The sequence below is a fragment of the Lutra lutra genome, chromosome 2, assembly GCF_902655055.1.
Source record: "Lutra lutra chromosome 2, mLutLut1.2, whole genome shotgun sequence".
Taxonomy (NCBI): Eukaryota; Metazoa; Chordata; class Mammalia; order Carnivora; family Mustelidae; genus Lutra; species Lutra lutra.
In genome coordinates, this window is record NC_062279.1 from 207,728,562 (window position 1) to 207,754,839 (window position 26,278).

At 41.2% G+C, this 26,278-nt stretch overlaps 1 protein-coding gene across 3 annotated transcripts; it reads left to right on the top strand.

Annotated features, from left to right (window-relative positions):
- Window positions 1-248: 248 nt before the first annotated feature.
- On the top strand, window positions 249-25,303 carry FGF5 (fibroblast growth factor 5). 3 transcript variants are annotated; one of them, XM_047719654.1, is made up of 3 exons: window positions 249-767; window positions 8,565-8,668; window positions 24,751-25,303. In XM_047719654.1, exons 1-3 carry the CDS (start codon window positions 407-409, stop codon window positions 24,844-24,846), a joined length of 561 nt encoding a protein of 186 aa, XP_047575610.1. In that variant the 5' UTR covers window positions 249-406; the 3' UTR covers window positions 24,847-25,303. The 3 variants fall into 3 exon arrangements, with proteins under 3 accessions (XP_047575610.1, XP_047575609.1, XP_047575608.1); XM_047719652.1 differs by lacking the exon at window positions 24,751-25,303 and adding an exon at window positions 19,842-20,584 and having other exon boundaries at window positions 254-767; XM_047719653.1 differs by lacking the exons at window positions 8,565-8,668; window positions 24,751-25,303 and adding an exon at window positions 19,842-20,584.
- The last annotated feature ends 975 nt before the right edge of the window (window positions 25,304-26,278 follow it).

The following is a 26,278-nucleotide window of genomic DNA, read 5'->3' on the forward strand; positions in this document are numbered from 1 at the left end:
CTGGGGTGCGTGGCCCTGGTCTGCGCGTGCCCAGCGTCGGGGCGCAGCTCCTCTCCTCCCGGCTTCCCCTCCCACTCGCCGTCTCCCATCTCCTCCCTCCTGCACACCCCCGCCCCCGGGGCCGCGAGGCTCCCTGCCCGCACCGGCCGGAGAGCGCACAAAGCGGCGGGTGAGGGGAGGCTTCGCGGGCGTGCGCCGCGCAGTGAGATCACCGGCGTTATAAATATCCCCGCCGCGGCGCCGGGATCCGCTCGAGTGGCCTCTCTCCCTCCCTCCCTCTCGTCCCCGAGGCTATGTCCACCCGGGGCGGCGAGGGGGGCAGCGCCAGAGGCTCGCAGCCGCGCGGGGGCCACGGAGCCCAGAAGCAGCCCTACAAGATGCACTTAGACACCCGGCGGCTGGAAGAATGAGCTTGTCCTTCCTCCTCCTCCTCTTCCTCAGCCACCTCGTCCTCAGCGCCTGGGCTCGCGGGGAGAAGCACGTCGCCGCCAAAGGGCAACCCGGACCCGCTGCCACCGGTCGGAGCCCGGGAGGCGCCCGCAGCAGCCGGAGCGGCAGGGGCACGACGTCTTCCTCCTCTTCCTCCGCCTCCCCCTCCCCCGGCGCTTCTCCGGGCAACCGAGGCGGCGGCTTGGAGCAGAGCAGCTTCCAGTGGAGCCCCTCGGGGCGCCGGACCGGCAGCCTGTACTGCAGAGTGGGCATCGGTTTCCATCTGCAGATCTACCCGGATGGCAAAGTCAACGGCTCCCATGAAGCCAACATGTTAAGTAAGTTGCTCCCTCGCCCGGCCAAGCGCGTCCTGAGCGGGCAGCGGGGGACTCGGGCGGGACCGCGGTTTTGCCCCGGCCCACGGGGGCACCTTGGGGAACGCGGGCTGCGGGACCCGGCGGCCCCGGGGCGGCCCGCGGCTGGGGGTGCGGATGCGTCCCTGTGACCGCGCTCGCGCGCCCCTCTCCGGGTTAGAGAAATGGCGATTCCTGCGGCGCAGGCGGCCAGCGGCTAGGCTCTCCCGACAGGCGACCTCGTTTCCCGCTTGGGGGGGTCCCAGAGGAGCCCCAGCCTGTGCCTGGAGAAAAAACAAGTCCTTCTGCTTGTTTGGTTTCTGTTTACCTCCCGCTTCTGCTTGCCGGGCTAGCATTTTTCAAGAGGCGTCAAAGTGCATCCCTTCTCCTTGCCCAAAACTGAACGAACGGTTACTTCTTTTTAGAAGAATCAAATTCACAGGCCGCCCCTCCAACGGCCACCAGGAAGCCCAGAGCAGTATGTATTATACATACATGTGTCCCGATTGATACCCACGGCTATACACACCACGTTACACACATACACAGTGTGTACTGCATCCCGGGGGAGACCAAGACAGCCCCTGCCGGGAAGAAGACAGGCGTCTGGAAAGCTGGACACGTTTAGAGAAAGATAGTGGTGGGCATTGGAGTGACTGACTTCAAAGTTGGGTTTAGCAACCTTCAGTGCGTTGAGACCGTGACAGCACCTTGTGAGGAAGTGGCCAGGCTTTGGTTCCCCGGGACGGTTAAGGAAAAGTTCTTTATTTTGGAAGAAACTCAGAGGAGGTTCAATTCCTTACAGGTGCACAGTGTGTTAAGTTTTTGTTTTGTTTTGTTTTGTTGTTGTTGTTTTTAAAGCAAAGTTTGACATTTTCTTTCTGAGTTCTCTCTCTAGCTGCATCTCTTCCCTTCCCTCTTCCCTTCCGCCCGCGGGGGTTTGCAGCCTGTCACTGCTGCTCCTCGGGTTCCTCTCGCTGCCTCCAGAGCTGCTGGAGAGATGAGACTCGGGGTGTGCACGAGACTGGGGCGATCTCTCTGAGGCTTCTCCTCGGTAGGGCCAGATCGCTCATCCGGCAGGGGTCAGCCCAACAGACAGACCCACAGCCGGGGCCTGCGAGATACCCAGGAGGAGCGGGAGCGTGGCCAGAAGGCTGCGCGGCATCCGGTCCCCTGGCTGTCGAGTGTCAGCCCCGGAGCTCGCTCCCAGGTGTGCGGCCCCTGCTTCGTTTCAAATCCACGACCCCACGGGCCACTGAGCTTCTCTAACCCCCGGAGGAGCGCGGGCGCCTCGGCGGGGCTGGCAATCTGGCTGCCGCCTGCCAAGCAGGGCTGGAGGTGTGCACGTCGGGGGGGGGGGGGGGTGGTGCGGGCGGGCACGGCTGCCCCCGGGGGTTCGGGTGGCAGGGTGCGGGAGACCAGGCGGTGCGCGCGTCCACGCCCGCCCCTGCCCCGCCTCCTGCGAGCCGAGCGGTGCAGCTCCAGCGGGCCGCGGTGCGCGTGTTTCGCGGCCCTGGAGCCCGGAACCAGAGAGTGTGCCCCCGCGAGCCCTGGGGCCTACCACTCGCTCCGTGGAGGAGGCTGTTTCTATGCTTTAAGGTTCTCCGCACCCTTATCGGACAACTCACCGTCTTGGGTCATAAAGGGCAGGCGTGTTAGGGCGAAGGGGACCTTCCCGAGATTTCAGGGGCAGAGAGAGTCGCCATGTACTTCAGTATTTCCACTTGTCTTTCTCATTTCCCCCCACCCAACTTCCCACTTCTGATCTTTCCACCTTTCTTTTACAGGAAAACTTTTCCTGTTCCGTTCTTGTATTTTTATCCAGGAAATTAGCACCAGCACAAGATAACTTCTGTGTTCCCAAGGGAGGACCCAAAGTTAGCATTTAACAGGCTACTGGTTGGATCTCGGCGGGGGGGGTGGGGGGGTGGGGAGCACGTCTCTAGGGTGGGTTTGGATGTACTAGTGGTCTCTGAAATCCAAACTCCTTCCCAATATACTCACCCTCCTCTCTTGGAAAAGACAGAGATTTTTGCAACTTAGGCCCTGCCAGAAGGGAGGTTCTAGAAAAGCACAGGAAGGAACATGAGAGCAATTCAACAAAGAATACATTCACCTAAAGGAGGCGTTGACCGATATTGCTATTAACAAGGTACATTTTATTTTATTTTATTAAAGATTTTATTTATTTGACAGAAACAGATCACAAGTCGGCAGAGGGAGGCAGAGAGAGAGAGGGAAGCAGGCTCCCTGCTGAGCAGAGAGCCGGTTGTGAGTCTGGATCCTGGCACTCCAGGATTGAGACCTGAGCTGAAGGCAGAGGCTTTAACCCACTGAGCCACCCAGGCGCCCCAAGGTACATTTTATTTTAAAATCCACTTAAAAAAGATACCTAGAAAGGAACAGTGACGTTCACTTAAAAATCACCTAAATAAAACTTCCTTAATTTAACACGTGCCCCCATTCATTCCTGTTTAGAATAGCCTTTCAGAGTGTGGTCTGTCTTTCTGATGGCCGCCATCATTCATTCACTCATTCATTTATGTGTGCGTCCTTAAAAGGTTGCCTACATCATTAGCCTTAATACTTTGATTACTTCTGGGAGTTGGGGGATTTTTTAGCTTGTTTTTGCCTTCCATAGATTTTTCTCACAGAGAAAACCATAACTTGAATATTTAAGTCTTGGTGGTTTTCTGCTTTGTGATGTCTGGTGTCCAATACTAATAACTATGATTTCACTACCACAGCTGGATGGAGAATTTATGAAATATGTCATGTTTAGTGGGAAAGCATGTACATTGGAAATTTAAGATAAGCCTCTGCCCCAAAGAACTGTGAAAGAGAAACAGAAACCTGCTAATTGTGGACATACACCTCTTTGAAAGCAACACTTGACGGTTTCCTGACATGTACATAGAACTAAGGCATCGGTCATGGACTGTTGGGTAGAGTACATAAGGAAACATTTGTTGTTTAAGTCTCACAGGAGACACAGAGCTGGGACCAGAGAGGACCACAGAGGACACACCAGAGTTTTACCTCATCATCTCATTTTACTGTCTGTGAGTTAGCAATGATAGAAAACTTACATTCCTTTGGTTACAGCATAATACATGCTACTTCAGAAAACAGTCAAAACCTTGCCATCGAACCCTCTTCTTCTTCTTTTTTTAGTCAAACTGCCTTCTAACAGGTTCTTTTAAACTCAGTAATTTTCTGTAATGTTTGTCAGAAGAGATGCATATAACTATCATTTGATACTAACATTTCTGAAAACTGTGAATATTTTCTAGTTTTACCATCAGAAGTATACTCTGACCATAGATTTGGAAACACAATTTATTTAGTTAAGGCATACCACTTAATATATTCTTAGCTTCTCTTACACAGTATTTATTCTAGGTTTTGGAGACAGAAAAATAAGCTCATTCTTCATACTCTTAGTATGAAGAAGTACTAGGGAAGGATTAAGAAAGATGGACAAGACAAGGCAGATGATAAAATCCCGCTATTGAATAGAAACAAAGGTTTTGCTTTAATTTATACACTTCCAAGTTCAGTTTCAATGCTTCTGTTGACTTATGCTGGGCCACTGACGAACAGGCAGTCAAGTAATTATCAATTCAGGCAGCTAAAGTTGAAGACTATGGTTGCACAAAGCCAAAGTGTTCACATAAAATATGAAAATTCCAATCATATATTCTGACTGAACTGAACCCTTGGCTTTATTAATTTTTGAAAATCTAAATTCACTATCAATTTTGGGGTCATGTAGAGTCAACCTTTTAAGTAGTCCCCCAAGCCTAGCTAAATCTATAGCTATATCTACTGAGCAGAAAAACTCAAATGAAAGATTTCTGTTACTAATTTAATCACTGAAAACTGCTAAGTTGGGTATTTCAAGACTCAGATTTGATAATGGTACAGCATATCTGTTGCTGTGTAAATGCAAGTAGAGAAACTTCAGTTTTGAATTATTTTCTTTGAGGACTTTCAGAAGAGCTATTGCAAGTTTCTGAATACAGGTATCTGTGTCTTGTATGCCATTCACTAAGAAAAGAGAAAAGGGAAAAGTTTACATGATTTTATCAACCATCATTAATAGAGTCCTGTAGTATTAAAAAAATCTGGAGAGGACAAAGGTTAAAAAAAATCTAGACATATATTCTCTTGGTGAAATAAACTTACTTTGTAATGCATGTCTGCGCTTGTAAGTAGCGGATTAGACACTGTGTGGATAAGTTCTTGCCTCCTTCAATCCAGATGTCAACCCCCAAATTCCACCAAGAGAAAGTAGTGTTTTTCTATTAAGTACTGCTTTTTTCTTTTGATTCTCTTACACATTAACACCCTAAGAAAGATAACACATTGTCACTAGCACTCTAATGGGAAGTAATTACCCTGCCTGACTCCCCAAGCAGAAGGCCAGAATTGCAGGAGAGTAAAATGTGTGTCCATACGTGTGTGCACGTGGGGTGTCCTGAAAAAGGAAACAGAAGTTGTGAGAAAGTCAAATTCAGTTTAGTGAACATTCATTGACTATCTGATCTATGAGATATACTTGGCCTTCCACAATTTTGCTTAGGGATACCATCTTGGCATCCATAATGGGAATTATAAATTCTCATAAAATTTATTATTACTCGCTCTAAAAAGAGTCAGGAAATTACCGAAGTTGAGAAAAATTTAGTTTTAGAGAAATGTTTTCTGGGATTTATATATGTGTGATTTAATGCATGAGCGTTTAAAATATTATATAGAATTCTTTAGTGCCTTCCTGAGATTTGGTATAGTAAAATCAATAATTGTGTAATCTCTTGGAGGTGGGATCAGGGAGTTGAACTGCAGAATTTGCTCCAACATTCTCATAAAAAAGATCTTGTGAAATTACTGTTGAAATTACGTTGGAAATTATGATCTTAATACCGTTCTCAATATTATATCATAATTACATTAAGATTTAGAAGATCATACCAAAGTTACCTATGTGAAAAAATAATTATTGCATCTGATCTCATCTTTATCTTTCCTGCATTCTTCATAATTTTAAATAGAATGTATGCAAAAGTATATTTTAAGCTTTCAATTACATATAATTTTTTAAAAATTACAAAATCCAGAGGTGCCTGGGTGGCTCAGTGGGTTAAAGCCTCTGCCTTCGGCTTAGGTCATGATCCCAGGGTCCTGGAATAGAGCCCCAGAGCTCCACATCGGGCTCTCTGCTCAGCGGGGAGCCTGCTTCCCCCACCCCACGCCTGCCTCTCTGCCTACTTGTGATCTCTCTCTGTCAAATAAATAAATAAAATCTTTAAAAAAATAAAAAACTAAAAAATTATAAAATCCATTCATTCCCAGGCAATATATCATTTTTACACTGGCACTTGCAAGAAAAGAAACCAAGCAGTATATATAATAAAATAATAACCCTTTACATATATTATTTCATCTTCCCTGTGTAATTTGTTAAGATGCAAATTTTACATAGCATATACACACAGAATGTACAAAGAGTGTGTCAGAAAACAAGTGACTCAAAGTGGGTTTTTCTCAAAATAGAATACATTACTTGTCAGAAGCTATAGTTTACATAGGCAAAGCTTCAAACAGATACTTCCGGAGGCTTTGTCTTGACCTCTGAAATGTTAGTCTGTAAACGGATACATTCAATAAGAATTCTATCACTTATGCTACCATGTATTTTTTTCATTAAAACACAGGTTTGTATTTACAAAACCAAGTAATTTTCCAAAGAATGAATAAAAACACTAACGATGTAGAACCATAAGTAAATTGGGGGAAAACATCCAACTAAGTCTCCTTTTTACCAATCCATATTGTCCCTTTTGTTTCTCTCGCTCCACACGTAGCCAATTTCTCATGTTTCGGTGTCTCATTTTTTAACACATTTAAGCAACATTCACAACATTTCCCCCATCTTCCAAATATCTAAAATCCTTGAGCTGTTTTTAATATTCTGTGTGATAGAAATATAACTTTGTATCATGTTCTATTAAAGCTTTATTAATAACATCATCACAATGTATTACATCATATCTTGTATCTAACCTTACAAAGCATTCTGTGTGCTTCGTCACTATGTGATAAAACGGTAATGCTTCTAAATCCTTGGGTGTGCATCAGTCAAAGAATTTGTACAGCAAAACCTATTGAAGAGAGCATCTTGAAAATGTTTTGAAGAAAATAATTAATGAGATGTCAGTTTCTTTAGGAGTTTCTTCTTAAAAGTGAAAGTCGTCCCTTTCCAGTAGTTTTTTGGTTTTTTGTTTTTGTTTTGTTTTCAAGAAATATCCACTAATAAAGGGGTAGTGGCAGTTTCCTAGAAGTGTTTTGTTTACTCTGGACTAAATATGCTTATAACAAAGACAATAGTTCTTCGGCTACCCCTTTCCCCCCATGAACTTTCTGATCAAGTGTTTTTAAGAAATCAAGTTGAATAAATAAGCAGCAATATTTGCTACAATTATAGGTACTAACTCACATTGTGCAAAAAAGTGCCTAATGAAGGTGTTCATATATATGTATTTCTGTATGTCATATATATGTGTATCCACAATACTGCCTTTTTGGTAAGTTGAATAATTTTATATGTATTTCAAATACTGCAGGTGGAGGTTACTGTTTTTCAAAATTTCCGGCGAATTTCTCTATTCAGCAGAATATTATTGAGATATCTTACTTAGTATGTATATTCAGAATAATTTAGGCTAAAAGGTTGAGATTTTCTTCCCTTCTCCCATCCTTTCTTCTTTCCTTTCTTTCTTCCTAGGCTAAGTCCCTTCTTAGCTCTAGGGAACTATGAGATTTTGTCCTCCCTACCAATTTTTTGACAATTGGAGCAGTTAACAAATTGGGCAGTTAACAAAAATCACTACGCTTTTCTCATGTTCTTATAAACTATATATGAGTTTATGATAAACAGGCAGGAATTCCAATTATATACAGACTATGAATTTTATCTTAAAATACTGTGTGAACTGTGGTATGTGATTCTCTTGACACAGTTGATGTGGACTTTCAAATTATTATAGGAGACAGAGGAACATGGACTTGATAATGCTAACTATGAAATACTAAATATAAACAGTAATGTAATAAAATACCTCATTAAATTTTTTGCCAGAAAAACCGTTTAAAATGCAGGATGTCCCAAACCATAATGCTTTAACACTCCTTGAGCCAATAATCCCAAATTATTTACAATGCTTTCAACATCTTTTTATGTGTAGTCTTTAAACAAACTACTCACTGAATGATTGAATATGGTATATATTGATTTGTATAGTTATTATAATTTGAGGAGAGGGATTTATTTCATGTAAATAAGTAGAATTTGTCTCTGGCTTTCAGTGTTTATATCAGTCTTGGGCCAGACTTTATGAGATTTAATATTAAAAGCAGTGTATTTTCTCTGATAGAAAACAATGGATGAGAATTAGTTTGAAAAAATTTAAGACTAAGATTGCGAAGATTCTATTGGTAAACACTGTTTACTAAAAGTGACCTATTTGTAAGGAAAAAAAAAGAATTATTAATGAACCAGAACTAAGTTTTTGAATATTAAAATTTGCTATTTTAAGTGAACACTTGCATGCTAGACTTTTTTTTGAACATAATGAATGTCATGAAAGATATGGATGTTAAATACTGTTTTTTTTTTAAATCACAGCTATAAAGAATGAAAAGAATCTATGTAGAAATTTAATTCTACACAATGATATATAGAGGAGTCTGTGTTTTATTTTGGGATTTCTGTCATCCTAGGTATTTTGGAAATATTTGCTGTGTCTCAGGGGATTGTAGGAATACGAGGAGTTTTCAGCAACAAATTTTTAGCGATGTCAAAAAAAGGAAAACTCCACGCAAGTGTAAGTAGAACCACTTTATACTTGTTAAAGGTGTTACGGAGTTTCTACATTTGTAGAATGGAACAAAGTGATTTCCCACATTGGTAGAGGAACAATTTGCTCAGAGGACATAATATTTTGTTTTTTTAAAATTATATGTACATTTAACCAAGATGTTCTTATAAGTAATCATTTTTATATTTTAGTCACTTGAAAAGATAATATAGAGTCCACAAAAAATTTTTAAGGATGAATGTATTTGAAAATAGCACTCTCAAAGTGATTGCTACTATTTATTTCTTAAAATTTGTCCATCTGAAGGGAAATATTATGGAAGTGATAATATTATATAACAACTAAAATGTACATATTTGTGGTGATTGTGTGTGCATATTTACTAGATCAGGCTCTTATTCAATTTTATAAGCTATTCATGATGTCAGAAATTAGGTCTAAGTAATATAACATATTTTCACATCATTAAGTGTGGAGAGGAATCAATAATGAGAAGATTTTGATCATGCTTAGAGAAATTCAATTTATCCATTTGAGGACTCTCATTTTGTAATTTTGTTGCATTAAAAATAATAGTTAAAATTATGAAGACTAATTTTGCACTGAAAAAGTTTTTCAGGCCACTTATATATTTTGTAATCAATTTATAAATTATAGATTTCTATGTTTTTTTCTGAAAATACTCACTACTTGGGAAGCATTAAAACATTGTAAAGATAATAACTATGTCTAGCTTGGTTTTTCTACTCACAGATTTGATTTACTTGTTTTAGTCCCTATGTACAGCACTTAAAAGTGATTTATGCTTTTTCTGTAGTGTACTAAGATTTGTCACATTATATGATTTTTATAAAGCAATTATTATTTAATGTTAGTCCTTTACTTTTTATTCTCTCTAATTTTTACGAAATGAATTGGAGAAATATTGCTTTTCTGGTTTTTGAAGTATGTAGAAACTTTTAATTAAGAGTGTAATCAATTGAAACTTATGATTTTTCATTTTTACTTACAGATCTTTAAAAAATTCATTGAGAGTTTTATTTGTTTCAATGTGTAAAAATTTCAATTTTCCTTTTTCTAAAGGTGACTTGTTAATACAAGGGGGTAGCAGAATTCAAGCGATCTCTATACTTATTTGAAGATTAAATGAGATAATACATTTAAAACTTTTAAACAGCATTTGGTACATTGTAAGTAATCAGTAAATACTAATAGTATGCAGTAATCTAAATGTAATAGATACTGAAACCTGTTGATTGAGATAAACAAAAACCCTCGCTAACCTCTTTAATCACTGATTATAAGAATCATAAAAAGATTTACCTACTTCATCTTGTGAGGTGAGAAAGCTATAATACAGTTTTCACAAAGTAATCGCACTTTGATTATTTATTTACAGGGGCAAAGTTCTGCATCAGTGTGCACAAGCAGGGCATGCCATTTTATGAAAAAAGTTTGATTTTTAAAAATCCACATGCAGAATATTGTAAACAGTGATCAGACACATCTGAACACAGGAACTTTTTCCCCAGTCTACTTTAAGGTTGTAAATAATTGGAACACTTTCAGAATCTAAACATCTTAATAAAGTGCAGGGCGTGTAAAGAAACTTTCTCATACTGGTTTGTTTTGGGTGAGCATCTTAACTTTTAAATTATTCGATTTATGCTCTAGTACATGCAAAAAATAGCTAAACTTGGGCCAGCTTAAGGATAATTGCCACAGAACTCTAAGTATTACAAATGGATGCCAGTCAGAAAGGTCACGCCAAAAGGTGAGGTTACATGATTCCCCTGTCAAATGCAAATACCAAATTTCCAGAAATATGACCCAAATGTCTGAGGACGGCTGGCTGGAATAATGCAGATAACGCAAAAACAGCATCTGTTATTCTTCCTCATCTTGGCAGGCTGAAGTTATTTCATGGAATAATGACTTTTAAACAGTACAAAGCAAGTCTTGCTCCTGTCACTCACCGAAGCTCTTTGATATAAAAGTCATTCTGATGACTTTGAGGGGAGCTGTAGATGAAAAACTAAGCCCTACGATTATGTGGATTCTTCTTAAATCAATTGTCCAAGCCCACTTTCTCTTATCTGAGCTTTTATTAGCGCTTTTTTCTTTAGATGGAAACCTAATTAAATTATAAAGTGATTTATTTTTAAGGAAGTTGAATTCAGAAATAGTATTAATCCTAGCAATTATCAGTTTTATGCCCAGATGGTTTCTTTCTTGTTTTCTTCTAGTTAAACACATTGAAAAATTGTTCTTGTAACTTTAGATATAATTATTTGATTTAGTTTTGATTTGCACAAAATTGCATTGTCACAGAAAAAGCTAAAAACCTTTACATTTTAAGATTAAATGTGTAATTTGTGAGCTGCTTTAAATTAATAACTGCCCAGAGACATTTAAAGAGAACTTTATAATCATTTTGCTATGTATATACGCATATATATGAAAATTATGTTGCACACCTTAAACTTACATAATGTTTTATGTCAATTATATCTCAACAAAACTGGAAAAAATTTTAAATTAATAGAGTACTTTCAGGGTTTTATCTATAAAGTAAATATGAACCAAAAATGTAAAACATTCATATAATTCTGGAGGAAGTAATTCCCATATTGTATTGAGAAATATTCATGAATAATTGTAGATTTTCAACTTATTTTTTACAGTAACAATTAGAATATTAAGAATGAGTTGCAGGCACAGACAATGTATTTGCACAGTTCTTTAAAAACTCTTTCACTCACATTGCCTCATTACATGATTTGGGGAGGAAGCAGTCTTAGAGATGTTAAGTCTTTTCCCAAGTTAACAAGTGGTTGAACCAGAACCATCCTTCTAGAACTCTCTTTCTCTATAAATGCTATAACGCTTTGTGGGTAAAAGCTAGTTGAAAGAAGATGCTGAGTTTTGTTTGGAAACAATTTCATTGTTTTCCCCATATTGTTTTATAGGAATAATAATATTTTCATATTACATGACAAAGAATAAATATCGTGGTGCATCCTTACGATATTTTGCTTGTGCTTTGCACCCCCTTCCCCAATTCTGTTTGGATTCTTTTTCCCCATCTATTTCTGTGTCTCTAGTACTCGACTTAAAGTCTCGAGAAGCAGAGGGGATGTGGTCCCCGCAGAACTTACCACAGAATTTCACACCTGCTGGTCACTCAGTGTGATGATGTGCTGCATAGGGGACGCCTCTCAAGATGAATTTTCAAAGCAGGAGTGAGCTCTGCTTTGTTCATTGAAGTGTTTCATTTGGAAAATGCTTCCGTATCAGCGACACAAAGATGGCAGACAGGAAAGAGAGCCCGGAACGGGTCACACCTCGGCAACATTTGTGCTGATGTTCTTCTTGGGCTAAGTTTGTTAATTCGGTAAGAGAAATTTTCTCTTGGCACCAAGTATGCAGGTGAACGAGTGCACAAAGACGTGCACACGGAGATAACTGAAGTTCAAACAAAATTTCACTAGACTATTCCAAGCACTAGTGCAGCCCGCTTCCTACCGTGCAGGTGTTCTCAGCGTTCTGTGCAAGGATGAAGGCGTCTGGTCTTCCCCTTGTCAAGGTGTGCTGGGAATCATTGCGGTGGGAGCCAAAGTCTGCCTCCCAAGAGCCGTGAGGGTTAGTCAGACGGAGCCTTCGCTGGGACTCCACTCCCCTCCTCAACTCATTCCAGGCTAAGGTACTTGTGGAAATGAGCTCGCTTCTCTTGCTGTCTCTGTCTCTCTGCCTGCTTTCTGTTCCTGTTCCTTCCTCACTCTGTTCCTGCTCTCTCCTCAGCTTCCTTATCTCTGTCGAAATCCCCACGGAGAGCCCTTCTGGGTTTGTCTGAGGTGGGTCCAGATGTAGGAGTGAGAGACCTTGAGTGCAGGGGTTACCGACACAGTTAGATTGTGTCATTCTAGTTAAATTAAACCTAGTCTTTTACCTAATCTTTTTCTTCCTTGGTTTTATCAGCTGTAAACGGAGGAAAACTAAAGTAACCATCTATTGTGATAGTTGAGCAGTTTAAATGAGATAACACATATGAGAGGTCTAGAATAGCGCCTGGGGGTGGGGGGAAATAAATTCAGCATTTATTTTTTAAAGACTTTTTAAAATTTAAGAGTAAGAGAGAATGCAGGTACACTAGCAGGGGAAGGGGGGAGAGTTAGAGGGAGAAGCAGACTCTGTGTTGAGCAGGGATGCCCAAGCAGGCTCCATCCCAGGACCCTGGGATCATGACCTGAGCCAAAGGCAGACACTTAACCGACAGAGCCACTCAGGTGCCCGGTGTTCACCATTTAATTTAAGAAAGATCCTCTTTAATTTGCTCTGAGGCAGCTGTGTGATGATCCTGTCTCCTTTCTCAGAAGACTTCCTGATTTCGGGGTCAGGCAGCTGTGACCCTTCAGATATTTAGATCAGCCTCAATCCTATTTATCACGGACACTTTTTTCCTTTAGGTCCAGATTTTTTGTGTCCACAGGAGCCCCTTATCTCCAGAGTTTTCCTTTTTTTTCAAAGAACCTAATTTGAAAGCAAAATTCTCAGGCTCAAGCTCTTAAGAGACAAGGATTTCTTACGATCATAATCTCATAATTCTTTTAGAGCCCTGTTGCATCTTGTTTTTTCCCTAAAGAAAACGGAAATCCTGGAAGAGATGGTTATCACGTTTTTTTTCCAGCCTTTTCATAAAATATGCAAGATAGCATGTTGTCTATTGGAGAAAAAAACATTTTAGCTTATTTTAAAGGTCCAGAGAGAAGCATGTGGTAGAATTATTTTTGTTTCTCAGGGTTTTAGGGGATCATGTTTGGAAGGAAAGCTAATTGCAGAGTTTACGAAACAGGCATGGAATGTGTGCTTGATCAGCCCTGAGCAAGGACTAGAACGTCTTCCTTTCCTGGTTGCAGAGAGTGCCAGCTGGCTGGCCCGGGATGGGAGTCTGGAGTGGACTTCCTGCGCTGGGGGCAGTGTGAGGAGGAGTCAGCAGCCCCAAGAGCTCTGCGTGTTTACTGAAAGGGGGAATGGAGGCTTGAGCAACAGTTACCATCATCATAAAAAAAAAAAAAATAACCCATTAAGCACTCCACTCTCCCAGTCCAGACCTTGAGCTCTCCAAAGGCATTTGACTAGAAACTCCACTTGCCCTCTAAGGGCTTTCAACTTACATAGTAAAACCAAATGTCCATTAGTTCAGGCTCAAAAACGGGCTCAGGGCTCGGCCTTTGCAGTAAATGCCAATTTTCCCTCAAATTCACACTACGTGAAACTAGCTAGAGAGCCTGTTTTATTGAGGAAATCTGGGTGTGATGAGTGGACTTACAGCTCCATAGTTCCATTTCAGCCCAAAGCTGGAGACGGTGCTCTGTTTCGCCAATGGTGTGGAGAATGGCATTGTTTCTCATCAGTATTTTAACACGGAGCAACTTCCAGACAGGTAGGACTAGACGGAAGTCTAGGAGATGCCCTTGGGTTTGTGTGGTGTGAAGGAGCTGGAACTGAGGCGTTGGGAGATGGGAGCTTGAAGTCACAGGTGCCTACCTCCGCGCTTGGTAAACATGGGGCTTTACAGAATTGTTTTCTTTCCTTCTCTGACCAGAGAATTAGATAATAGCATCCTGCTTGTCTTGGGATGATTGTGAGGGAGAAACAGGAGACGTAAATTCCCCCGGCACATAGGAGCCCTCAGTGGGCCAGCTTTTTGAGTTATTAAGAGCATCAGAGAGAAAATTCTTACCTCCCCTGCATCAGGTCACACGGGATGCTGGTTAATGACGTAATTCCAGGGTCTCACCTTAGACTTACTAAAAATGACCTCTGCAGATAGGGCCTGGGGAATCTGCATTTTGAACTGGCTCCCGGAATAATTTTAGTTCAATTCGTAAAATTTGGAGGGGGAGAAATCCGGTGGTCATTTTTCTTCATTACATTATGTCAGGCTGGTTTATTATTATTTTTGTTTTAGTTTTTATTTATTTATTTGACAGAGAGATCACAAGTAGGCAGAGAGGCAGGTGGTGGTGGGGGGAAGCAGGCTCCCTGCTGAGCAGAGAGCCCGATGAGGGGCTCGATCCCAGGACCCTGAGATCATGACCTGAGCCAAAGGCATATGCTTAACGACTGAGCCACCCAGGCGCCCCACATTGGTTTATTATTAAATCCAACTTATATATTCCCTTGGTCACTCAGGATGAAGAGCAGAGATATAGAATGGACAGATGGTCAGTGCCAAGCAGCAAGCAGGCTATGCCCTGGAGATAGCATAGTGTGGCTGCAACTGACCTCTGGGAAACCTTTGTAGTCAAGAGTAAAAGACGGCCCTCTGGGGGATGCCGCCCTGTGCTGGGGTACTCTGGAAGTAGTTGGAACAGGGTCTGCCTTTTAGCCTTTAATCACCACCAAAGGTGGGGCACCTTTGCTCGGGGAATATTCAGCCCAACCACACAAGACAGCCTAGGTTAAGGGCACCTGGCCAGGGCAGCCCCATTGGTGGGAACAGGGGTGGGACCCAAGAAGCACTGACAGGAGACAGGGGAACCAGACGCAGGGATGCAAGCAGTAAGGGAACTTTGCTTAAAGTACAATTTGGTTTATAATTGTTTTTATTACAGTCTATAATAATGTTTTAATTATTTAATAATATATATTGGCTGTAGCCCACAATAACATTGTAATTATTTGTATTTGGTTAATTATTCCTTCACAAGGTTTTTCAAAAGAGGGAGGCAAATCAAAGAAAACAAAGCAAAATAAAGAATTAAAATTGAGGGGCGCCTGGGTGGCTCAGTGGGTTAAGCCTCTGCTTTCGGCTCAGGTCATGGTCTCAGGGTCCTGGGATGGAGCCCCACATCGGGCTCTCTGCTCAGCAGGGAGCCTGCTTACCCCCCAACCCCCACCGCCTGCCTCTCTGCCTACTTATGATCTCTGTCTGTCAAATAAATAAATAAAATCTTTTTTAAAAAAAAGAACTAAAATTGATTAAATACCCCACAAACTGCAAGGATTATACTGGCGTAGGTCCAGATTCACTCTTCTCCGTGCCCTTTCTGCATGCTACATACGTATTTCTGCTGCATGAAGTGAGAACAGCAGCTCGTTCCCGGCGACATCCTCCATCATCACACACCAGGGTATTTACGAAGGAATGAAACTATGTTAAGAGGTTTTAGAAAGCTTTTAAAAAATAATGTTTCAGAAAGAATTTTCTGTTTGGCTTACTTGACCCTCAGATTTCAATTAAGCGGAATTAGTCTTTTCTAAAATATCCAGTTAATCAAAGTTTTACTTTCTTTGAACTGAATTTGACCTTTCTTCTAAACATCCATTGTGTGTTCTCACTGTGGGAAGAGATGAGTAGAAACAAGGCACAGAGTCCTTCTAATCCAAAATTTCTTGTTTTCCTTAATGGCACTCTTTCTCTTCCTCTGAAGAATTAGGCTATACAAGCAAAAAATAGCTTCATTTGTTCAAGTTTCATTTGTTTTGTCCATTAGGACTATATTAAATTGCATTAGGACTGTACCAAGTTACATAAAAATTAGCCGAACATTTCATTTTAATTTTACAATTATGATCTGTTGAATGTAACCTGTTTTTACACTTGCAAGATCAGGGAGAAATTAAGGAGAAAAACTCATCATTTAATTCAACAAAGAGCATGGACAGGACTGTGTCTGTTTTGTTTTTCATTGGAAAAGTGGCAACTAGCAGAGTGCCTGACACGTGATGCATAGCCGGGAAGCACCTGTTGAGTAGACCCGTAAAAATGAATTTTTTCAAAGATATGGGTTCTTTAGGACCGTTTTAGTGTTCGGTTTTGCGATGGCCACTGGTGCTAGCCCAATGCGGCCATGGGGCTCCTGAGTTTAGTAGCTTACCTGAAATCTCATTCACCTCTCTACTTCACACCCGCACTATAGAAAAAGTCTTTCTGGCAGCTTCACTTTATCTAGGAAAATAATGTAGTTCTATTATTGAAAAAATATGTGTTTTGCCAAAGGACTTCTTATAATTCAAAGGAGATTTAAAAAATTGAAAACCGCCTGGAGAACTTACCATCCGAAACTGTGTGACGGTAAACGCATACGTATATTTGAACACCTGTAGCTAAGACCGGTATTGCTTACTGAGTCTCTGCCATATAAACGGTTCGTGCATGACATGAGGGACAGAAGTTAGGGTTAGGGCCACCGTCGTTTCTGAACAAGGCCAGGAGTCGTGCTCCTCAAGAAGAAACTGGATCTCCTGATGAAAAAATTCACTGAAGGGATTGTTTCAGATGGTTCTGTTCCATCGCAGCTGGAAGACTTTTTCAGACAAAACACGAATTTAGAAGTCCATTGAGAAAGCCAAAACAGTCTGACTGCCTTCTCTCCTGCTCTCATGTGGGGGCCGGAAAGGTAGTGGGGCATCCCATAGTGTGTGGGTCCTCGGATTCAGGGCACCTCTGCCCCCGGTGACAGTCAGTGACCCTTGGAAAATCTAGAGCCCAAAGAGCCTTCTTTCCTCTTAAGAGCTGAAGAACATGAATCCTAAGGAGGGAAAGAAGAAGGTTTTAGACAGAATAATTTGAGCGGGTGGAATTGGGGGGCTTCCACCCATATGAAGGCTCTAAGATGGGATTGCTGTAAGTTAAATTCAGCGCGGGTGTGTGTGTGTGTGTGTGTGTGTGTGTGTGTGTGTGCGCAAAGGAAAGGTTAAATACTGCAGTACACTTTAAAAAAAAAGTCAACATTGAACAAAGCAATCACTGCTATCCTTTTTCAGGAAAATGGATTTTTGTCAAACATGAGTAAAGTCAGGTCAAGGTATAATGTATAAATTTTTAAAAATGTTTTCAAGCACATTTGAAGAAAAAAATATGAGGCAGGGTAAATATACCCTCTACTCTCTTTGATGAAGCCCCATATGCCTTTCTAAAATGTGTGTCCTTCTATGCAGCAGAAAACATTACAGATGGCTATCGCTTTTATTTTAAAATAAAACTTTAGGATTATCAAATGAAATGCGACAGCATTTACGCCCTTTTAAAAGCCAAGCTATTAAAAAAAATCTACATTGACTTGTAAGAAAGTCTTTTTAATAAAAAAATATGAACAGTAAGTGCATCCTGTTGTACAGAGACGTCAGCACTGTGCCCTTGACCTAGACATAGGCTGGTAGGGACGTCCGGATGCGAGGAACGCCATAGGTGGTGGTTCTTGAAAACACCCACGTCCCGCGGCTGTAACTTCCTGGCCTTCCAATAAAGAGCCTTATTGACTGAACTATGCTTGAATGTAAATAACTTGGGCAAACTGTCGTACAGAACGTCGGTGTGCTGCTGGGAGCTGTCGGAAGCACCCTGAAACCGCTTGTCTTCCAATATCATCAGTGCTTTGCACAAGCCAACAAATTCATGTGACCACCAAGAGTAGATCTACGTAGATTGCCTTGCCGTGTTCTGACTTTCAGATGCTGAGAGAAAAGCATGGCATTATTAGAAAAAGCAAGAAAAAAAAAAAAGAACTCTTAATTCCAGCGTAGTACTTCTTGGTCTGGCATGAAAAGGATATCTCGTATATATTTTGTGTTTTTCTCTACAGACATCAGCATATTGGGTGCTCACAAACCCAGGAACTCTAGATAATGGGGCTCCCCGCCACTGTGAAACCTGGTGGTCTGGTCTAGGATAGGAATCCTTATTCTTTGGGACTTTGGGCCTCTTTTGTATTTGAGGAAAGCCACCCATCTCTTCCCTAGAAAAATACTTTGGTGCTCCCAATAGCCCTATGGATAAGGATTGTGGATAAGGAGCCTAAAGCTTGCCCTCGATGGGCAAGATTGACATTTGATTGCAGATCTGTCTCTGTGTTCATGCTTTTGCCCCATACATTTTCCTTTAATTCCTCAACAGAATCTTCTGCTAACTGAATTGTTTAAGTGAAAATTTCAAAGTAATTTAAAAACAGTAACAGAATTTAAATATATTAAGAGTTCCTGTCATTTTTATAAACATTGGTATTATTTCACTAAGTACACAGTAAACAGAAAACCGTCAGCAGGACAAGCTTGGCAAACGACGTGTCTTCAGAGCTCTCCCCGGCCAACTGTGTCAGCCTGACCTCCTCCTCTTCTACCACACATTCTGTGGGATTACTACCTCCATTACTTGCTACTACCTGTGGAAGTTGCTACCTACAGTAGTGTCTTGCTGACCTGTGGACACACTGTTTCCCCTCTGAGGACCCTTTCTCATGTCACCTGCGTTACTAATATCTTGTTGTGCTTGAAGACTCAGCTCAAATGTCATCTTTTCTAGAAGACTTCTCTGCCCTCTGCCCGGCCACCTCCAGCCTCCTGGATCCCTTCCTCTGTGCGGTCATTGTACCCTCTGCAGACTGTGATCATAAGTCTGCGATCAAGCCTCACCGTGATGGACACTTACTTGTCTGCTTTTTCTGCTATTCTGGGAACATTTCAAGGGCAGACTGTGTGTGTGTGTGTGTGTGTGTGTCAGTGTGTGTCTGTGTCTGGAGCGGGAGAGAGAGATCTGGATGAAGTATTGCTAATGACTCCAAAAGTAACTTTTTCTTCTTGGCATCGAATATTCTCTCCTGTGTCACTGTGTGAAGATATATTTTTTCCTGAAGAACTCGAACACATGCAATATTAATAGGGCCATATGCTACCCCTCTCTCAGCACCATGAATCACACCGATAACACTGAAAAACGTATCCTTGTTTCAAAGGAATAATGTGACCCCATCTCTCCGAACATGAATTCATGTTTTACCAGGCAATTGTTCCTCAGTAATTCAGTTCTGTTTATTTTCTTAATGGCTTAGGAGGGGGGGAAAATAACTTAGAATTTTAGAAGCTAATTTTTTCACTGCCAATCTCAAAGTAGAACAGTTTCAATACACTGAGTTCCTGTGATCCTTCTTGTATGCACTGATGTTATTTCGCCGAGAACACAGGAGACAGAGAGCAGCATTACAGAAATGAACCAAGTAGCGAGGCAGAAACGAAAAGTAGTAGCTTAAAGCAACCTTTCGGAAGCCGCGATGGGTCTTTGCGGGAGGGTGGACGAGGGGGCCTTGCGTCCCGAGTTCTCGGTCCGCTCGCGGCGTAGGCCTCTTTCCCTGCTGCTGGGAATGGTGTCACTGCTGCCGTTTCTTCTCTTCTCCCCCAGGCCAGGTTTACGGACGACTGCAAGTTCAGGGAGCGCTTTCAAGAAAACAGCTACAACACGTACGCTTCGGCGATACACAGAAGCGAGCCGGCGGGCCGGGAGTGGTACGTGGCGCTCAACAAGAGGGGGAAGGCCAAGCGCGGCTGCAGCCCGCGGGCGCGGCCGCAGCACGTCTCCACGCACTTCCTGCCGCGCTTCCGGCGGCCGCAGCAGCCCGAACTGTCTTTCACGGTCACGGCGCCTGAGAAGAACAAGCCGCCCGGTCCGGCCGGGCCAAAGGCGCCCGTGTCCGCCCCGCGGAAGGGTCCCAACACCGTGAAATACAGACTCAAGTTCCGCTTCGGGTAACCTTCTTCCTGGCCTTGGGGAAGCCAGGCCCTCCGCCCGCCGGAGCTGACGACTGTGAGAAAGAAGAATATCGGCTCCGGCCCCGGCTCCTGCGCGGCCTCCGAGTCGGCGCGGGTGTCAGCGCCGCCGACACATGTTTTCTGAGAGGAGCCGAACCGGAATTCTTCGTCCAAAGTGGGGAGCACACGGCTTCAGCGCCCAAGACGGGAACGCCGCCTGCCCTGCGCTTAGCGGTACCCAGAATGTTCTGGAAGGTCAACAGCGCGGACTACGTACTCTTCTCACCTTTACAGATCAACACACATGATACATTTTTATTTTTGGTTTCCAAAGAATATTTTGATGCAGATGAAATATTTTTATTAACTTTTGTTTTTGTTTTTTGGTTTTTTTTTTTAAAGTACCTCTGCATTGAGCATATTTTCTTACTTTTTTATTTTAATTAATATGACATAACCATTTGAATGCAGTTTATGAATATAAATGTGTTTATGGCCCATTTGTAACATGTGGATTTTTTTCATTTTTCTTATTCATTGCACTTTTAATTTTTATTATTTTGTTTTTTTTTAACCATACCTCAGATAATGTAAGTTTAGTTCTTCGTCTTAAAATGCTTCAATTCTCTTCAACGGCACCAAAGATTCAGCTTAGATCTGAGTGTGTGTGCATGTGTGTGTGCGTGTGTGTAAATTCGCGGCAGTATGTGGAATCCTGCCCTGGAGGTGGCTGGGCTATCGTGGGCTGGGACTAAGGAGAAAATATAAGGATTTTTGGATGGAGTTATAAGTTGGAGATAAGGAAGAGAATTCAAGGCCCGGGTACACTACGTTTGCAGGATTTACTAGGATCTCATTCTGCCTTCATTTCTCTATCTACCCCTCCTGCCCTCATTCTTGAACAGCTGGAGGAATACATTTTATTCTGTCCGTCAAGCACACACTATGGAATCAGAGCGCTTTAAAATACCTCTTGTATGACCCTCTGCTATCCCCACTGTACAGAGCCACAGGGAGCAGCCCACTTAGCAGAAGAACATGGAGACCAGAAGGAGATGAATCGTGTAACAGTCATGCATGTCGAGTGCCGTTGTCAAAAATATTCTTATTACTCAGCCTTACGCCCTTTGAGTTTGCTCTCTTGAAGGTAACCATTCCAGTGAATAGATGGCCCTCTACAATAGATACTTTCTGATGTAGATTTTTAGAAAGCTGGCCATGCCCTGTGGGAAATTCAGGGCTGGGAACTTGGTAATTGAAAATGGCACTTGACTCTCAACCCGGACACTGAATGCTGGGCATGAATCACAGAAAATTTAACTTAAGAGAATTTACATAATTTATGTTTTCTTGGGCAATCATTTCTATGGAGGTCTATAAAATGTGTTTATATTCAGAAATGTGCCAATAAAAAACGTACAGCTAAAGCTTAGAAGTATGTCTTTCATAGGAAGAGCAAAAGGGTTCACAGAAAACCCGTGTCTGATAGTTAAACATGCTTTTCTTTTAAAGGATGCTGGCGAATTTTTTTAAGGTATGGTTTATTTTGGTGCACAAATGCAAAGTTGAAATTTATCACAATTGAACTTACTACTACTTAAGCAGTTTGCTTTTTTTTTTAAATGGAAACAAAGTATACAGATATTAATATATGAAATCACCCATCGACAAAAATATCATGCCTGTACTCTAGTATTGTGTTTTATTATAAATCCAATAATCTGACTAAATATTGTTTGCATCCAATACATGATTTTAAAAAATACAAAATGAAATACTACAAAAATTTTCTTTAATTTATACATTTTAATTCTCTTGAGTTAAATGAAACAAGACTTTGGAGACAAAATATGTCTAACTCTTATCCAACTGTCATATCACCTTATATGCCCAGTAGAAAACTGAAAATAACCCTTTGGTTTATTCTAATATATTGTTAAGAATTGTGCACTGTGTATTAAGTTCTTAGCACACATGAAGAATTAAAGTTATAAAACAGAACTGTAGACACGTGTTCCTAAACGGGCAAGGAAAAGATGATATTAATGATGATTAACAACATGCTGAATTGACACGTATATTATATTAGGCTAATGCTGCTGATAGTTTATGTTAGCCATAAAATAATAGCTTGATTTGATCAGTATATGAAAATTAAAATAGGATAGTTACTAAATATATATTATGCAAGTCAGGACTCATTAATTTCAAAATTTAAAGGCAAGCTAAAATTTGAAAAAAATTTAAATTACACTTATCTTCAGTTTACTGGCCATACACAATTACATTTAATTAATGCTCGCTGAAGCTTAAAGTTACCCAAATTAATTAATTAAATGAACTCATGTACAGAAAACATGCATAAATAGAACTCCTTACTAATACCTAGAACTTTTGATGGGAGGGGTCCTTGCTTACGTGGTTTTTGATCATTTTCAAGTAACTTGGCCCATCTAATCTCAAATGAAGTTGTTTAATCACGGTTATATTTATCTAAAAAATCTATGCATTTGGCGCTAAAATTTAGGAACCTAATTTGCCTAGAAGAGAGATGGCAAATACCTTCTGACTGACAATTCAGTTTTATTAGTTATATTATGTTTAAATTAAGAAAGTCTTTATTTGGAACATCTATAGAAGTTAAGTATATGTTTCCAATAAGATGTAATAACACTGATTTTTATGTCACAAATGATACTGTCACTTCCTTCTAAAGAAACTAATTTGAGAAAGTGGGTGTATATAAATTATCTTCATTCTTTTACTGAGTTATAGTGGGCCAGCAGTTCAGAATCATGTGATGACAATAAAGGATAATGCCAAAATTTATTTCTGAATATAATAATTATATTGTTTTAGATGCTTTTTCCTCTTATCCCTGAAAATAAAACACCATATATCTGGTAGATGAATTTTCTATAAAATAGATCTTGAAATAGAAAACTAAATAATTTTCTTACATTAACATTTTTTACCCTTCCAAAGGACAGAGGAACTAAGCTAGGACTTCCCACATTTTCAATAACAAAATGAAAATATTACACAAACCAAAACCTTGAATCCTGGCACCATTTTTACAGTTGTAGAAAATAATTGTACAGTTAATTTTTTAATTAAAAGAGTATTGCAGGCATGGCTGTCCTGAGAAACAACCAAAAATAATTTGTCAAAGGAATTCTACACGTCCTTTAAGATTTTTTCATTGCTACATCTCAATTTTGATCATGTGAAATCTATTTTTAAGCCAATGATCTTTTTATTTTATTTATTTTAAAGATCTTATTTATTGAGTCGACAGAGAGAGCTCAAGCAGGGGGAGTGGCAGGCAGAGGGAGAGGGAGAAGCACCCTGTTGATCGAGGAGCCCCATGTGGGGCTCCATCCCTGGACCCCGGGATCATGACCTGAGCTGAAGGCAGGCACTTACCTGACTGAACCACCCAGGCACCCTTTCTGAAAACTTTTTAAAAAGATCATTGGTTTGGGGCATCTGGGTGGTTCAGTCAGTTTCTAATAAAAATTTTGAATGGCATGTCCCTCTGACTTAAAGACTCTGTGCAGCCTATGGGATATTCTACTTATTCCAGAACTTGGTATATAATTGTATTTACGTATAGCTTCCTGGCGTATGTTAAGTGTTCAAAAATGCTTGTAGAATGGATATAGGTGCTGAATAAGATTTAATGAAGGTAATGATGACAGAAGTTCATGGCACATACGAAATGGCACGGAATCCTGCAAGAATAAGAACACACGCTACCCCTCACTGTACTTGGACTTCTCAAACACAAATCCTGAGTCCAAACTAAAAATATCAGGCACTTGAAAGCTACATTTAAGTACCAATAAGTCACCCACTGTATGAAACCTCAATGTCATTGGTCATCAAAACAATAGCTTACTACACAAACCCTGATGCTCTCGCTATTTGGAATTCAAACAAGCAGTCCAGTGGGATGTCAGCAGGTATCAGTGGGAGAGTGAAGACATTTCTTTCTGGTAATTTGTTCCTTCCTTTAACTCAGATAAACTCAGAGAAGACCAACTTTCTCTGTACCCTACAGAGAGATTAGTGAATACGTAATCACCCAGTGACAGGTCTGGTTCCAATGTGTTTCTCATTAAATTCTCTGTCGTTTTCTCTGTGGGAAACTGGGAAATTTATCAGATTTTCCTAAAGGGTGCTGAATTTCTCCTGAGGAGGCCACACAATGTCTTTTACTCTCTGGAGTGCAATTATGTCTCTGCTTTCCCAGCAGTGATTCATTTTACCATAGGGCTCTCTTTGTAGGATGTGTCTTTATAACCTGTTTCCATACTTCAACACAGGTGATATGTTTACATTTTTTAAAGTTCGCTGGTTGTCCTACATCCTTCTCAGCAACGGGCCCCTGAGAGTAAGCAAAACTGCAGACTAGCCTATTAAATGGACCAGAAGGTACACAAAGGCCTTCCTAACAGTCACATCCTAATGGAACATGGGAGAGAGTAAGTTTAAATTTTAGGAACAAAAAGCTGCAAAGAAGTTGTATGTTCTCAGCCTGTGCTTTTCTGTGCATGAAGGATGCTCTACAAAGGGGGGAAAATGTGTTTTCTGTTGAACTAATGGCAGAAAAGCAGAACAGCAGTCATCTCAGTGACCGCGCTGATCCCCTCTGAGACCTGCCGTTCTTGTCAATTACGATTAGGAGGGAAAGTCATGCCCATTGGCGTTGCCACATTAGTTGTATCACTGGATCGTAAAATTGGGTCAGCTACGAGAGAGTCCGTTTCCACCTTAGAGATCACGTCGTCTGAGATTCTCAGCCTTCCCCATCTGGAGAGCAAGAGCTCAAATGAGAAAGAGACACACGTCCCAGCTTGCTGGCCCAGAGCTCAAACCACAAGATCTCTCTACCACTCAAGGGAGTTTAATGTTTAATGATGCGAAATCAACCCCGTCTAGCAGACTCAGTCCAAAGGAGCCTCCTCGAACTAAAGCAATAATGATTTCTTAGTTGCTAATAATTTATGGCACAAATCTCTAATACATTTCTAATAAAAAACATTCAATGTTCATTTAACTCCTTACAGTACACTAGCATTGTTCTGGATTCTGGGGATAAAACCAAAATAAAGGACTTGTCTGTATATGGGGGGTGTTGCTTAGTTTCTTGCTTATATTATCAGGACAATGGATCATATATTTTGTGTGTTACATCCAGTTCTCCGTGAGTTAAGGATGACTCTTATTCTTGTTAAAGGAATTCAATATGTTAGGATACTACGTACCACAACTGACTCAAAATCTTAAGCCGTAGGTTACATTGTGTACTTCAGAAGTATTTTACCAGTTTCTTTGGCTCTCCCTTTGAGAATTTATAGCGTGATTTCCACTGGTTATTGACAAAGATGCAAGATAATTCTATGTTCATTATGAGATAATTAAGAGTCTGATAGAACATAAGAAAATGGACTGTATGTAGGCTTTTCTAGGAAGACCTCAAATCCCATCAATTGTAACCAAGCCTAGCCTGATAGCTGGGCTTGGAAGCTCAGTGATCATCTCATCCCAGGATTGCTCAAAAATGGTGAAAACTGACTTGCGCTTGTGAAATTCTGATTTCTTCTCCAGGACAAAAGATGTACACAGGATAGAAACAATTTTGTGTGTGGATTAAAAAATGAAAGTGCGAATGTGGTCCCGAGTCTCCCCGAACTTTTCAGCTGTCTTTCTACCTTTTTGCAGGAAGCTGGAAGGAAGACTATTAACAATTTAACACTTAAAAAAATAAATAAATAAAACACTACCTCCCACTGTTCTCCTTAAACAAAGGACTATATCAGACTCCCTTTGAGAACAGCTGCTGCTTTTGGGGCCCCTAGGATTAGTGCAAACGAACCGCCCCCAGGACAAATGAGGGGGGTCGGCCAATGTTGCTCTGTCTACCTTCTGCGTTACAGAGGCACCCTCGCCGTGCTTTCAGAAAGCATGCCTGTAACGTTGGCCTGCAGTCAGTAAGTATTTCATGTCTCTTGCCCCGAGGGTGTGCTCAGAGGACCACCCTGCAAGCGTCAGCCTCTGTGGCCACAGCTTCACGCTGTGGGCGTA